At 43.3% G+C, this 16,387-nt stretch overlaps 1 protein-coding gene across 5 annotated transcripts; it reads right to left on the bottom strand.

Annotated features, from left to right (window-relative positions):
• Nucleotides 1–12,351: 12,351 nt before the first annotated feature.
• On the bottom strand, nucleotides 12,352–15,452 carry ZFAND2A (zinc finger AN1-type containing 2A). 5 transcript variants are annotated; one of them, XR_005630216.1, is made up of 7 exons: nucleotides 15,197–15,436; nucleotides 14,613–14,707; nucleotides 13,777–13,902; nucleotides 13,515–13,666; nucleotides 13,096–13,130; nucleotides 12,911–13,000; nucleotides 12,352–12,497 (listed from the first exon to the last, which is right to left on the bottom strand). XR_005630216.1 is itself a non-coding variant. In XM_039732386.1 (7 exons), the coding sequence occupies exons 1-7, from the start codon at nucleotides 15,249–15,251 to the stop codon at nucleotides 12,488–12,490; spliced, it is 555 nt and encodes a 184-aa protein (XP_039588320.1). In that variant the 5' UTR covers nucleotides 15,252–15,452; the 3' UTR covers nucleotides 12,352–12,487. The 5 variants fall into 5 exon arrangements, 4 of the variants coding, with proteins under 4 accessions (XP_039588320.1, XP_039588321.1, XP_039588319.1 ...); XM_039732386.1 differs by having other exon boundaries at nucleotides 13,104–13,130; nucleotides 15,197–15,452; XM_039732387.1 differs by lacking the exon at nucleotides 13,096–13,130 and having other exon boundaries at nucleotides 15,197–15,405.
• Nucleotides 15,453–16,387: the final 935 nt, after the last annotated feature.

Raw genomic sequence — 16,387 nt, 5'->3', positions numbered from 1 at the left:
TTGACATCTTTCAAACTCTGAGATGGTAGGAAGAGCTGTCTGCCCGTATGTGCTATTTGCAATAGCCTGGTTTACAGATGCAAATTATTAAGATAATGCTGAGAAATTTAATAAAACACTGGTTGATGATCTTCCGTTTGATGTCCTACAGAACTCCTGTGGGATTCAATTAGAAATAGGTAAATGCATTCAAAGACAGAGTCTGGTTCCCCTGTCAAATACCTTCATGCTTGTACCCTCGATATTTCAGGCAGGTTCTAAAAGTCAAAAGATTAATTTTCTGTTCTAATTACTTGTTGGATGTAACAGACAAGCATTTTCCAAGTATTTATTAATCTGTATGGCTTTGATCTAATACCCAAGAGCCATTTTATCTATGCTGTAATTTATTACCATACATAAATATACACTGATCTTCCATGTGGTTCACAATACTGCATCTAAACACAGAAGGCATTTTGAATGAGAAAACTTCTCATTTCTCATTCATACTACAGATCATCACCCCCCCCCCTTTTATCTGCACCAAAACATTGGGTTTTTTAAATGGTTTTTATCTATTTCATCAACACGAAGTAATATTTTATAAAAAATCTTTATACCAGACTCCCACATTGTTTAAACAAGCAACAGCATTTCATCAAGGACAGAGCTGCTTTTTAGAATAAGCATAATTTAAATAGCCAAATCTGTGCCATTTTAGGTTTTTTGAGCCAATTAACATTAACAAAACAGCAGCAAGAGCAATAAAGAGGAAGCAACAAACCCACAAGAATCAGGCCTACATTAATACATTATGCTATACACACTTCCAAGTTTCAAGCCCTGTCAAGAATAATTGCCTTTGAATGCCCATTTCTCTGTTCTTTATCCTGTATCAGAACACAGCAAACATCCTGTCAAGCTTACAAGTTAATTTCTTGCCAAGTGAATGCATTTTGCAAATTCACACATGTTAACAGGACTTCTTTTTAACTAAAGTTACATGTATTTTGAGGTTTTGTGTCAAGTTTTCTACATTCAACAATCTGGGCCTTTTCCAGCAATTTTCATTGATGATGCCTCTTTCTATGAGGAGTTAGAAGTCATCAATACAGAACCAGAATAAAATTACCATGGGAAAAGGGTAGAAAACAGTGTTCCCACTGGACTGGAGCTGGGTGACACAGTCAAGCAGATCTTGTCTTTGCTTCTTCAACAACTGAACACTCAACAAATTCAACCCACAAGTGGGACTGCTGTCCTGAATTTCAATTTTGTCAAGGTATTTGCAGTTAAGGCAGGAAAGCAAGGGTTTATGCTGGAAATCCAACAGGAGCCATCAAGGAAGGTCTCATCAGCCAGCAGAGAATGAGCGCTGAGAGGAAACAGCAAGTACGTGCTCCCAGCAGAGAAAGAAGAATTTCCCCTCTTAACAGTAAAGAAGGGACAGTTCTGTTTCACCACCAAACTCCCCATCAATTTAATACCCTGGCTTTATTAATAAAAGTAGGGAATTAACTTTGAATGGATACAGATTAAAGCAAATACCCAGAATTAGCATGAAACTCTTGTTGGCTAATATGTAATGAAGAATGCACAATTCCTTTAAACACAAGTAAGAAATACACCACATATTGTTTATACCAAACACAGTTGGGGACGTGAGCCTTTTGCCTGGGAAAACCATCTTCAAAGTAGCAACTGTTTTCCCAGCTGTGAATACTCTTTCCTGGGAAATCTATTCGTACCATTACAAAAATAATTTTCAAAGGAATGTAAAATTATTCAGCCTAATCTATGCATATTCATATTTCAGACACAATTCTGTACCTTCTTAGACATGTTTGTTTACAGAAGGCCTACTATTCTCTATAAACACTACATGGGTGTCACAATTAAATTTACCCCCTTTTTTAAATAAATAAATGTATGGTTAATTTAATAAAACAATTTGAAGCAACTCTATCAATATTCTGATGAAGAAGTGTTAGCAGGAAACAAATGTTTCAGTCCCATAACCAGCTGCCCTCAAAGTTTGTTGTTTTGTGGTTGGTTGGTTTTTTTTAAATTTTCCCAATTTGAGAAATATTGCATAGATAAGAAAGCAGATAAACCAAGCAAGATGTCACACAGTAAGCCATAACAGCCACATGAATTTAGAGCTTTGTAATTATTTCCTATAACTATCAGAAGGCCACCATACAGGGAGGCACTGAGAGCCAGTGGGCCAGCAAACTTGTCTCTTTGTGCAAGTAAAAAAACCCCAAACAAATAACCCAAAAATAAACATTCAATTGAAAGGTAGCCCAAAGCAAAGAGAAACAGGCCCAAGATTTTAATTATAGACTGACAAAACCCAGCACAATAACATCCATCCTGACATTTAACTTGGCCATTTTGAGCCACAGCTCCCATTCCCCCTTTATCTCTGGGAAACTGCTTTCTGCTGATGTGTCCTTCCATCAAGGCACAGGGGGAGATGGAGGGATGGGGGAAGATGAAAGATTATGTCATCTTCTCTTCATAACACGGACAAAACTCTATTTGCATATTAAAGATACTTTAAAATTGGTCCAAAAAACCCAGTATGAGACAAGTTACTTATTTTAGGATGCTATGCTAAATAAAATTAACTTTTTGGAATTTGTTTCTTTTTTTCTTTTAAGATTTTTACATATTCCATGAGCAAAAATCAATAACCTCAGGTAACACGAATGCTTACAACAGGGGATTAAGCAAGTTATGCTAAATTAACTTTTTGGAATTTGTTTCCTTTTTTCTTTTAAGATTTAAGATTTTTACATATTCCTTGAACAAAAATCAATAACCTCAGGTAACACGAATGCTTACAACAGGGGATTAAGCAAGTACAGTAAAACCAAACAAGTGCAGGAAGAGTGGACAACAGAATTGCAATGCAAACATTTTCCAAAATATACTTTTAATGTATATAAAATACAGTTAATATTGGTAGCCTGGTGATCAGAAGCAAATCCTGCAACATCACACTAAGTTGTTAAGTTCATGGCATTTTTTCAGGATGGGAAAATATAAACCAAGTTATTTTGATGGCTACAAGATAAGCTTCCCATTAATTAGAAAAATAAATTAAGGGAACAATAAAGGATTACTGAGTTTGTTTGCAAATCATCCACAACTCATTATTTCAAGAACAGGCTTTGGGATGAATTAGTGGGTTGTCAAACAAATAAATACACTGTTTGATGATAGCTTTACAGTATCTGCTGGATCAGTTTGCACCAATGCCTGGTTTGCATTCATTAAACATTCAAATTATTACCCCAGTTACCTGATTACAAGCAGCATTAGAGATCATATCAAAGTAACATTCCCAGTTATTCCACCGAGCTCATACCCAAAATGTTTATCTCCACAGCTTAAACATAATTTTACAGGCTTTTCTAACCAAACAGTGATTTTAAATAATTTTTTTTTTTTGCTTTGCAGCTTAAGAATTCTATTTGCTCTTTATGATAACCTCCAAAAAGCCAAACAAAAAACCCCTTTCTTTACAAATTTTGCCTTTTTCCATTTAGTAAACAGATCTTACTGTTTGGGCACCTGCACACTTTGATGAAAGAAACATTATGAGCTACTTGTTTATTTGCCATTGTTTGTAGTATCTGTATGGAATCTCAGCAATTAAATTCCTTTCCCACTGATCCTGCCCTTATCTGAGGAAAATGTTGATTCCTCCTCCTCCAACCACTTGCAATGCTGGAGATAACAAGGAAGTACATGGAAACACCCACTGGCACTATGAGCATTACCTAAAGTACCCCGCCACCATGAACAAGGGGATTTGATTTATAAAGATTGATCTTCCCTTAGTCATTGTAATTTTCCTTGAAATTACAACGTTCACTAGACTAAATTGGGAAAGAACAGGAAATTAATATTGTTTTCTATGGATTATGAATTTTGAATCTTGCCTAATAGATGTTCTGTTCTGAAAGGATTTCCTACAGTTCTGCAGAAAGGCAGCAGCTCTGCAAAGAGCACTGCAGCAAGGAGAGCTGCCCGTAAATGACAAGATCCTTTGACACAGGAAGGTCGTTCTGGGCAGAACCCAAACAGCCCTGGGAAACAAAGCAGCCACACGTTGTTCCTCACCGACAGAGCTGCAGCTGGCAGGAGTGCTGCTCCAGAAAGCTTGGTGCCACTGAGGCAGCTGAAAGTTTGGAGGCTGGAGAAATCAAAAATCAGAAGTAGAACAGGGGTAATTGCAAAGAAATACTTCTAAGGGTTCAGCTATTTCAAGATGACACATTAACAATACTGCACATATTTTTTTTTTTTCAGAGAACTGAAATAAATTTTTTCAGAAAAGATCCATCAGGCAGTTGTTACCCAAGAAGCCAATAGTCAGCTTCAAACCACCAGCCTAGATGGCACATTTTGCTATTTCAAGGTGACACATTAACAATACTGCACATTTTTTTTTTTTCAGAGAACTGAAATAAATTTTTTCAGAAAAGATCCATCAGGCAGTTGTTACCCAAGAAGCCAATAGTCAGCTTCAAACCACCAGCCTAGATGGCACATTTTAAATCTCTTTTATTCATACCCATGTTAGTTTGAAAGGAAAAATTTAAACATTCTGATAGTTCAACATATAAGTATGTTAGAAAACTATAAAAGTCATTATAAAAAGTGTAAAACTAATGTCTAGTGATTAAAAAAATCCGTTTAATAAGTGTGATTATTTTAAGCAGGCAAAGAGAACAGTAACATTAGGAGAATCAGTCAGAAAAACCTGAAAGGCTAATTATATTTTTAAACTTATTTAAACTTCAAAACTCAGCTCCCCTAGAGATGTCTTATTTACAGGCTGTGTGGTTCTAAGATCACTCACGAAAATATTCATATTGGTCTTGAATTGCTTATTACTATTTAGTGTAAACAGAAATTGAGTAGATGAAAATCAATAAAACATCAAGATTACTCTGAAAGGTCAAGCTGTTCCAAGGAAAAATGCCTTAGTCTAAGGCTGGTAAGAATTTTTGAAATAAATTTCTTGAAGGTATGATCAGTGTACACTAAATCCAGCCACTGAAAACACACCTCAGCCTCCAGCTCTGTAACAAAATCAATTAGACATTTGTATTTCCCACTTTGGACATTAAATTTGCTGTACTAGAATTGAAAAAAAAAAAAAGAGTAAATAAATCACAGGAACATGACTCAATGAACCAGTGAAACCTCTGTCCCACCAAAAACTCTGACTTCTTTCTACCACACATGAGACTCCTTAGGAAAAACGAGAGCCTGCCCATCCTTACTTTCAGAATACCAGGAAGAGTCTCCTTTAATTCAGTTGCTGCATTAAAAACCAATCACAGCTCATCAGAATCCAGGCACCACGAGTCAGGAACTCCTGTAGATCTAGCAAAATTTCAGCTCATTTTAAAATAACAGAAATCAAATTAAGGAAAGTAAAGATGCAGAATAAACCTCAGCAGTTGCTTAATATTTGTTACAAATTTCTTACTTGGAACTGAGCACAGCCCCAGAGGTCCTCCTGATCTTCCTGTTCACACAGAGCAGTTTTACCTTGTTCTCTGTTACACTTTCCATGCTGACAGGTTTCGATGACCAGAAGCACTTTACAGCATAAATGCCAGTGTGCCTTAACCAAGCATTTCACACAAAGCTGGGAGTACTTACTCTGAGTATCAACCAAACTGCCAAGCAATTAACTTTTTTAAGCACTTCTGAAGTAAAATTGTTTAAGATCTGCCTCACATTTTTCATTCTCAACAGTTATTTCAAAAATAAATTTAAAAAAAAGAAGTGGTCTATTAACTTAAGACTTTCCTCCATCAACAGTTACAGTTTATAAGGCTGATGCCAAGAAGTGGCTTGTCATAGACCTTTTATGGCATTCCCTAAAACTCACTATATACATATTCAAGCCACCCACTGGCATCAACTTTTATGATTCCAAGAACTGTTGTGCTTAGTGGTGCTCCCTAACAGTATTAAGGATTCTTCTTTCCATTGCTCTTTGCTCCTTCTTTCACAGTCCTGCAGTCTGCACAGCCCTCAAAACTCATCTGGGTGTTCTAAGAACTGAACACTGGACACCAGATGCTCCAAAAAGGCCCCACTTGCCAGGAGCTTGAAGCTCACCTTGACTGTTTGGCAGTTTGACATGAAATTATAGGTAGTCACAGGCAGTAACATTTTCATTTTGACATTTCAATTTCACACTGTTTAGTCCTGGAAAATTATTTTCACTCAATTATAGCATGGCAAAACCACAGTCTGTAATGGAAAGGAAAAGAGAAACATTCCCTCTTATGAGGCTGTAAGGACAAAATTTCCTATTTTTGCTTTGACAAAGATGCAGTCTTTTCTTACTTAGGAACATTTCTGCTGAGTTCAAAACTGTACAGTCCTCTGAATAGCTTCTGCCAATAGGTTGGCTTTTTTATATTAAGCTTCCCAAACTCTAAATGCAATACTTAGAGACACTTATGAATGCAAGAGTTCCTCAAATATGTTCTTGCCAATGAGCTTAAATAAAATAACAATCTAACAACAAAATAAGTAGTAATTTTTAGTTATATGAGCTCCATTGAACTACACATGTCATGATAAAGGAAGTAACAAGCAGCTTTCACATATATTTTATGTTAGGCCAGGAAACATAAGAGAATTGAGACCATGGCTAATTGAGGAGATCTTCAAGAATTCCTGAGGGAAAAAAACCTGCTTTCTCTCTACTTCTTGAATTGCTTTACAGTTCTTTGATCCTCAGTCCACAGTAACACTAAAAATACCAGAACTGAATTGTCCTTGAATTATGCATCATTTCCACCACAAAATTAAAACCCAAAAAATCCTGCCAGCTCCAAGTTCCTGCTTAAGTAACATATTGAGATTGTAAATTTTATTCTCATAAAATAATTCATAAAACGTTCAGGAACACAAAGAGACTGCTGACACCTCCTGGCCACTTGACATTCTGTCCAAAAACCAGGAGAACTTCCAAGAAAACATCTTTCATGTTTTCCCAGGCACTCAGGATCACATGAAGACTGAAGCTGCACCGGGATTACCATATGACAGCTCCTCACTTGGTTCACCTTTCACCCACATCCATCTCTGTTTTTCACAGAAACATCCAAAACAAACAGAGATCACCTCTCTGCCTGCTATAACTGCGCCCAGATCTGGTTTAATGCATCACTAAATACACTGCATCCAAGTAATCAATGCAACTGAATCCAATTCATGTTCAAAACAGAATCTACAGCAACAACAAATCCATTTTGTATTGAATTCAAGAGCCAAACCTGAAGCTTTTGCTTCTTCTTCTTCTTGGGTTTGGTTTCCAATTCCAGCTCATCCTTTTGGGCCACATCTTCCTTCAGCTTTTTTCTTTTTTCTGCCTTCTTTTCTTTTTTTTCCACAACCATTTTTGGCATTCTAAAACGCTGTTCTGTAACAGAAACCACCAAACTGCAGCTAGAACCATTTTCAATATTAAATATCAGTCTCATATACAGACAGTTATACTATAATTACACTGGTATGGTAATTATTTGTGGCTACCTAAGTATGAAATGTATGTTTGCACTGAAATTTGATTCGTTTTGGAGAATTTCTGTGTTTCTTTTAGGAATACACTGTAGTTAGGGTAAAACTCAAATACCAATCCCTTGTAGGAATCTCCACACCTTTTGTCCTCTGAGGAATGCCTCAGTGATATTCCTGGTAGGAATTCCCCATAACTTAGGCTGTGCTTTCTGCAGGTTAGAACACACCACAGTGAATTGTTTGATCAACTGCCACCCTCAGATAACACCCCATCATCTCAGGACACGTTCACATGACTGTTGGCCATCTCATTAATATGCACATGTGCAATCACAAGCAAAATGTGAGGCCATTTGATTACTAAGCAGTTTGAAACCACTTTTGGTTAAACTGCAAGTTCTTCTATTTTCATAAAGGTTAACATAGTAAAGCTATGGTTGATAATTGTCTCGCTAGCTTTATCTTTTAGACTGAAATGAGGGTGAACGTGAACAGGAGCTGCAGACAACACTGCAGCTGGGTGTGAAAGCAAATCAAGTTGTAATTCTGCACTATTTCTCTGCAAGAACGCCTGATTTAGGCGGCTTCCCGCAGTTACAGCACACTGTCACTTTCAGCGTCACTTGGCTAGCTTTATCTTTAATTTTAGACTGAAATGAGGGTGAACATGAACAGGAGCTGCAGACAACACTGCAGCTGGGTGTGAAAGCAAATCAAGTTGTAATTCTGCACTATTTCTCTGCAAGAACGCCTGATTTAGGCGGCTTCCCGCAGTTACAGCACACTGTCACTTTCAGCGTCACTTTCCCCACACAGGCAAACCTCGGCTCAGTCACAACCATTCACCTTGAAACACACACAGAAACACAACCCACCCACGCGGGGAGGCTCCCGTGGAACAGGAGCTGCCGCAGGAGGGGCTCGGCACCTCCGGCACAGCGCAGCCAGGCCCGGCACCTGTGGGGCACCCAGAACCCGCACAGGGCCCCGAACCCGCTGCCCAGCCCGCATTCACCTCCCAGCATAAACCCCGCTTCACGTCCCCACAAAACCCCACACCCCACCGCCGCGCCCCGGGCACGCCGCAGCCCCTCAGCCACCCCGCCGCGCATGTGGCCGGGCCGGGCCGAGCCTCCCCGCCCCTCCCGCAGCTCCGTGCGGGCAGGGGGACCCCCGGAGGAGCCGCTGCCGTCCGGGGGGAGCCGGGGCTGCGGCCCCCGCCCGCCCCACACGCACCTCCCGCAGCCGCCGCCCCGGCACATTCAACTGAGCCCCACGCTTGGCGCCGCCGCCCGCCCCCTGCCGCTCATTGGCTACGCGGGGAGAACGGCGGCGTCTGGTTGGCTGCCTATCTGTCAATCAGCGCGGCGACCAATAGAAAGCCCCGCTCGGAGTTAAAGCGCCCATGGGGAACACGTGTGCCGCGGAGCGATCCGCCGGCTTCTGGCGGCGCTGGTGACGTCACCTTCCCGCGCCGAGCTCCGCCTATGGCTCCGCCTGGGAGGTTCCCGAAATCGGGACCGTGACGGGCCTGGCCGGGATCCGCCCGCATCCGGGCAGGGACCCATCCGCACCCTGCTGGGACCCATCCCGCACCCTGCTGGGACCCCCCAGGGCCTGGCAGGGGACCCCCCGAATGCTGACAGGGATGGCCGGGCCTGGCAGCCCCTCCCCGCCCGGCCGGTGACAGCAGGCCGGCAGCTGCGGACTCTGAGCTGTGGCTCTCTGCAGGACGGTTCCAGTCCCTTTGAGCCCGCAGATCCTAAAGGCTCCAGATCCTCAAAGATCCTCAATTGTGAGACAGCGGTACCCGTGTCCCGCTGGGGTCTGGTGGGATGCGTGGGAAGAGGCCGAGGGTGTGGTTTGGCAGATGGAGAAAACACCTCCGAGGACAATTTCCAGGAGACAAATCGGTTTCCGTGTTTTCATTCTTCTATAAATACCCCATGCACAAACTTTTCCAGGTCCCCTTGGTAATTTAAATGCCAGAATTCTTACCACATACACACACGTGGATGACACATTCTTTTCCAGGACAGCCTGAGACAGGGCTGTTGTTTCCCTTTGCTCGGAGCCCCGCATCCCTGAGATGCTGGATGTGGGAGCAGACACTGCTGGCAAACACATCCATCAGGCACTGATGGGAAGGGACAACCTCTGCTTTCCTCCTCCCCATGCCGAGGTGCCCTCCTGCCCCCGGGCATCCCTGCTGGGCTGGGAGAGCCTCTGTCCCCTGAGCCCTGTCCTCACACCACGGTCAGAACCTGGAATCCCCTTCCCAAAGCACGCTGTGGTGCCTGCCATCGTTTGGCAATGAGTTGCTGGTTAGAAATTACACACAAAAAATATAAAATGTATATAAAATATAGCAGTGTGCTCAGGCCGAGTGAGGGTGTTGGCACACGGGATAATCAAAGGGTGGTGGCACCTAAAACTAAAGCTGTAATTCGAGTTTTTGCTCCAATATGGATAGGCAAAAAATATTTTCTATGTTTAGAGTTCCTAAAATAGATTGTGTTATTGCATATCCTATTGTGACATCCTGTGGTTAAACACAGTATTACAGATACTGTCAAATCACAATCTTCACTTTGAGCCCGCAGATCCTAAAGGCTCCAGATCCTCAAAGATCCTCAATTGTGAGACAGCGGTACCCGTGTCCCGCTGGGGTCTGGTGGGATGCGTGGGAAGAAGCCGAGGGTGTGGTTTGACAGATGGAGAAAACACCTCCGAGGACAATTTCCAGGAGACAAATCGGTTTCCGTGTTTTCATTCTTCTATAAATACCCCATGCACAAACTTTTCCAGGTCCCCTTGGTAATTTAAATGCCAGAATTCTTACCACATACACACACGTGGATGACACATTCTTTTCCAGGACAGCCTGAGACGGGGCTGTTGTTTGCCTTTGCTCGGAGCCCCGCATCCCTGAGATGCTGGATGTGGGAGCAGACGCTGCTGGCAAACACATCCCTGTCCCATTTCAGGCTCTGATGGGAAGGGACAACCTCTGCTTTCCTCCCCATGCCGAGGTGCCCTCCTGCCCCCGGGCATCCCTGCTGGGCTGGGAGAGCCTCTGTCCCCTGAGCCCTGTCCTCACACCACGGTCAGAACCTGGAATCCCCTTCCCAAAGCACGCTGTGGTGCCTGCCATCGTTTGGCAATGAGTTGCTGGTTAGAAATTACACACAAAAAATATAAAATGTATATAAAATATAGCAGTGTGCTCAGGCCGAGTGAGGGTGTTGGCACACGGGATAATCAGAGGGTGGTGGCACCTAAAACTAAAGCTGTAATTCGAGTTTTTGCTCCAATATGGATAGGCAAAAAATATTTTCTATGTTTAGAGTTCCTAAAATAGATTGTGTTATTGCATATCCTATTGTGACATCCTGTGGTTAAACACAGTATTACAGATACTGTCAAATCACAATCTTCACTGCAGGATTGCAAAAAAATTAGATTATGTGGAGTGATGAGTGTAACTTATATCTATTTTACATGTTCAGTTTGGCCAGCTAGCTGTGAACTTCTCCAGGATGAGAAATCGCACTGGGCCAAACCTCAGTGTGGGACAGCACAGATACTTGTTCTGTGCTGCACAGAAATGCCATCTGTCCTCTCTTAGGAAAGGCCTGTGACTCGAGGGGTTGATTGTTTACGTGCTGTCCCTGTGAAGGACCCTAACTCCACATTTCCTCCTCAGGCAGCATTCCCACACCGAGGATTAAACTGCTCAAAAGGAGACACAAGAGTCTTTGCACACCTGCAGCACCCCCAAGGATTTACGAGGCACATGCACTAACTGCACTCCCATCTCTCAGAGTGTCAGCAAAGATGGTTTTCCCCAGGTCAGGGAACTCAGCACTGCTCTGCACAGTGCTTCTCCCCCCCACCCTCAGCAGCACTGCAGGAGCTGCAATTTCCCTCCAGGTAGTCCTAAGCCAACCCTGCAGCCCAGAAGCCCCAGCATGCAGAGGAATGGCTCCAATGACACATGAAATTGAGGTCTTGACCCCCTGACACCATCAGAAAGCCCTGGCATTTTTCTCACAATTAGCTGGATGAGAGGTCTACTTAGATCCCATCTGGGGAATTAGCATTGTTCATTAACAGCACATTTCCATTTCATCAACCTATAATATTTCAGGCCTCAAGCTAAGCAGCTGGATACTCATGCAGTTTTAAAGAGCCAGGAGAGCTGGTCAGGATAATAGATGGAGCATTATCTGCCATGACTTCACTTGTTTAAGCTTTTCAGGAAGACAGCAAGAGCAGCCTCCCTAAACAACACTCTGTTTTGGCCTTATTCTCCTTACACAAGACACAGTTAATGCTACTTTCTCTGGCTTCCTTTTCACCCTGAAACCACAAAATATATTCCTGCAAATCTAGATTTCTGTCTAAGGGACAATAAATGATGAAGAATTATACTGCACGTGCCTCTGTGAGCACCAGCCTTCAGACAGGACCTGAAAAAGCACCTGTAAAAAAGATGGTTTGGCTTTATAAATAAAGGTCTTCCAATGACATTCAGAAACCAAGAGGAAGCTCCACGTGGATGTTGTTTGTCATTCAGAGCCAGAACACTTCCAAAAGGATTGAGACATATGACAGTAGCTTGTATTTCACATTTTCATTTTGGGAGATTCTTAGTTCAGGCTTGGCATGACCTAAGCAAATCTACCTGTATTTCATACCAACTGTAATCTTCTACCTACCACCATCATCTCACTTCCTACATCAAGTATTTTTCATAGTATTAAAGTTCTTATTTAAAATATAGGAACAAATAACACTGGCTTGGAAAGGGTAACCATTTATTGAATACATACAAAATTATGACACAAAAATAAGTTAATTGCATAGAAATTTAAAGATGGAGAGAAAAAATATTAACTCAATTTTAAAGGTTTGATCCAGATGTGAAGAGCCTCTACTATCTGCACCTGTAAGACATAAGAATGCACTGTAAGGGTTGCACAACTGGAACTTTCAGTCACATGAGCTACAACATGCCAGGGAAGGGCTTGGCCCATTTATTTTAATTCAGGTGCTTGCTGTGCTTTCCTCACTCTGATGACACACCATTTTCCCAGACCTTGGCCAAACCTCCCACTGAACAGGTGGGAGACCAGCCTGCAGATACAATTTGTGTCCTAATGCTCATGTCTGTGAGGCCACTTTAATCACTGCACTACAGAGCAGCAGGGATTCACCTGTGCTGTCAGAGCCCCTCTGCTGCACTCCCAACACCATTTACAGGTCAGCCACCAGCTCTAGAGCACTCAGAGGTGTGACAGTGGCACTGCCACACCGTGTGGACACCAGCCTGGGTTTAGTTTGTCTTTTCTCCTGATACCTGTTGTGCTGACGATTCCCATTAGATGGCACTCCAATTGCTCCCGGGGAGTTGAAGGTGGGATGAGATGCTCTCATTAGAGCTGCATATCTACAAACAAACACAACCAGGCTCAGCATCTATGCACTCTGTACTTTCACTCTTCCATCCAGTTTAATCATCTGCATCTGTCACACAAATCTCACAGTCCTACTGCACGGAACAGGCAAGGTATGTCTGCCTGCAAAAGACAGATTTTTTTATTAAGTTCAAACTTGGCTTGTCAGGGTATTGATTATTCTTGGTTACTTCAAGGTGCTGGACAGAGCTTTAGGATTCCAGTATGTGGACCTAGACCCCAAAGGGTGCCTGAGTTGGCCAGTGCCTCTTCTCAGTTAGGAGAGACAGACACAGGTAAGCTTGAAAATCCAGGAAAACATTTGACAAGCTTTTTCTCTTGGCTCAGAAATTAAGCCTGACATGTCAGAAATTCAGCCTGATGCAAGAGGAAATCATGGCTATTTTATTGACATGACCAGTAGCTTCCAGAATTCCCTGTCTGTCCAAGCTCCCCACCAAGCCTTGAGCTCTCATCTTGAGCTGAAGTATCCCAAGTCCAGCTCACCCTGCCTTGGAGATGGGCTGGCTGCTCCCTCTGCAGTCATGATCCAGAGGATGCCGATGCTTTATGCAGAAGCTGCCACCACACTGTTCACAAACCACCTTCATCATCTCTTTCCTTCTGCAGCCTGGCTTTGTGCATTTGTTTGTGAAGATCTGAGTAAGAGAGGGCAGGAAGTTGGCAATGTTTGCTTTCTGTGAGCCATGACCAAGCTGAAGGTGCAGGAAGGCAGCTTAGACTTGAGCAGCAGTTTTCATTTTCTTACCTTCTGCTGTGCTGGGTTGTATTTGCAGTCCTTATCTATGTGAGCTCCAACCACAATATCTGGGATTTCTCCCTTCTGCACTGGGATAGGTGTGTTACAGAGGGGACACACTGGCACCTGCACATTCTGAGAACACACAGCACAGATCAGCATCACAAAATTAAAGAATTGTTTAGATTGAAATAGACCTTTGAGATAATCAAGTCCAACCATTACAAGTCCAACACTATTTTTATGTTCTTCCCCTTCTCTTACCTGTAGATAATAGAAATATATTCCTAAATGTTTCATGTTCCCATTTGCTAATGCTTTTAAAGATACACTTCACAACAGCAACTGCAAATCCCCATCCAAATACCACACAGAAATGCTTTGCCAAACTAATTGTAGAAATGTATTTGGTAAGATGACTTTAAATATCCTTTTGGCTTTTCTGGAATTACAGCCTTTGAATACTTCAAAGCCCAAGTACAGGCCAGAGATCAAAGTTTGGACCCACTTGTTCTACTTATTTCTTCTGTAGTTTCATGTTTGTTGTTCTTCAAATTACAGGACTTGGACCCCAGAAAATTTTAGACCACAATACATTACTTGAAATATAAAGCACTCCTCTCTGGGAAGATGCACTGTAAGTGAAAAAAAACTAGAATCTAGCAGTTCTGACCTGTGAAATGTCATGTTTCTATATATTAGAAATCCAGATGTATCATTAACTTGCATCTTGAGGTTCTCCCATGCACTTTTATTGAAAGCACAGGTGAAGTTTTAGAGCAGCCCTTATAAATGACTTGGCAGTTCTGTAGGGAGAATTATGACTCACGCCATACAGAACTCACTTTCTTGTAGGCACAGCTGCACTTGTGGTCATCGTAACGGATGTGATCTTTACAGAAGACTTCCCCACATGCGTCACATTTCAGAGGAAGGAAATCTGGGAGAAGAATAAAAAAGAAAACGTTTCTATGGAACAAAGCTAACAACTCTAAGAGTACTCACAGAAGTCTACAGATAAATTCTAAGGCAGTTTTTGTCGAGCCACAATCCAATTATCTCTATAGAGATTAGATCATTTTTCACAAATATTAAAACTAAAAGTGGTAAGTTTTCCTCTTTTTACCTGCGGCATAAGACAAACACAAGCCATAAGCACCTCAGGAGCTCCTCGAATGCAGAAACCTCAGTGAGCAACTGGTCAAGAGCTAAGAGCTGAAGTACAAACGCAAAGCCCAATTCCAGAAATTACATTACTCTTGAAGCCCCATTCCTTAAAATTTAAAACGTACAGGAACAACAGCTGTCACTCCTTCCCAAGCCCTACTGCGGGGAGACCCCAGCAGCAGCACTGGTGTCTGCCACCACCCCAGCAGCCCCGGGGGACAGCCCCGGTCCCCAGCACGCTCCGTGACGGCTCCGCACTCACCCAGCTGTTTGCAGGTGCGCTCGGAGCAGTGCTCGCCCAGCCACGGCAGCTCCATGGCACACGGGGACGGCGACACGGACACGGAGCCCGGCCGGGACGGGCGCGGCCGCCGCGCCTTTAAGGGCTCGGGGCGCTGAGTCAGCGCAGCCACCTGCTGAGTCACGCTCCGCCGCCCCGCCCCCTCGTGACGTCACTGCCGCCACTGCCAATGGCGTGCCCCGCCGCCCCCGCCGCCCGCCGCGCGTGCGCGGGCAGCGGCCAATGGGAGGCCGGGGGCGGCTGAGTCACCGTAGGGGGCGGGGCCTGGGAATGGGAATAATGGGGGGGAATGGGGAATAAGAATAAAGAATAAGGGGAAGAATAAGAATAAGAATAAAGAATAAGAATAAGAATAAGAATAAGAATAAGAATAAGAATAGAGATAGGGTAATAAGAATAAAGAATAAGAATAAAGAAAATAATAAGAGTAAGGATAGAGATAGGCACTGGGGTGGGAGAAGACTTGGGGCAATAAAAGGCAAGACTTGGGGTAATGAGATGAGGTCAAGGTGGAGGTGGCAGGGGCTGGTAATGGACACCAGAAACTTCCCCAGCTGCTCTCTGTTTAAACACTTCTCTCACTTTGACAAGGTGCCTTGAGATCAAGGTGTATTTTAGAAATGTGGGTCTTTGGAGGTGCGTGACAATGCTGGCTTCACGCAGAGCAGAGGAGGAGTGTTGATTTCATGGTGTTTGCGACAGGATTGAGAAATGACACAGTGTTGTTCCGCCCCGCTCTCCCGGAAAACACCTGACTGTGCTGTGGTGCGTGACTCAGACGCAGAGTGGAGCCGTGGGGTCAAAGGGGAGCCTTGGGACTGCATGTGCTGCTGGCTGCCTGCACAGAGCACTGTGTGCCGTTGAACGCCAGGAGTGGCATGTGCCACTGCTCCCCCTTCCACGTCACTCACCGGCGTGGCACTCGTGTGACTCCTGCTGTGGGTGCCAGCTTGGAGCACTTCCCAGCAGCACAGTCCTGCTGGATTAAATGATACCATGTCATCAGCCACTGTCCACTCTTCAATTAATTTTCTCTCACAAACCCATAAAATTACCAAATCTCACATAAACCCTTACTGCACAGAACAGCTGAGCTGACAGAGCATTCTGCCACAGGTTTATGAAGGATAAACTCTGATTTCACCTCATCCA

The sequence above is a fragment of the Passer montanus genome, unplaced genomic scaffold (assembly GCF_014805655.1).
Source record: "Passer montanus isolate IOZ18808 unplaced genomic scaffold, ASM1480565v1 scaffold8, whole genome shotgun sequence".
In the NCBI taxonomy this organism is placed as follows: Eukaryota; Metazoa; Chordata; class Aves; order Passeriformes; family Passeridae; genus Passer; species Passer montanus.
This window is presented reverse-complemented; position numbering and strand designations above follow the sequence as displayed.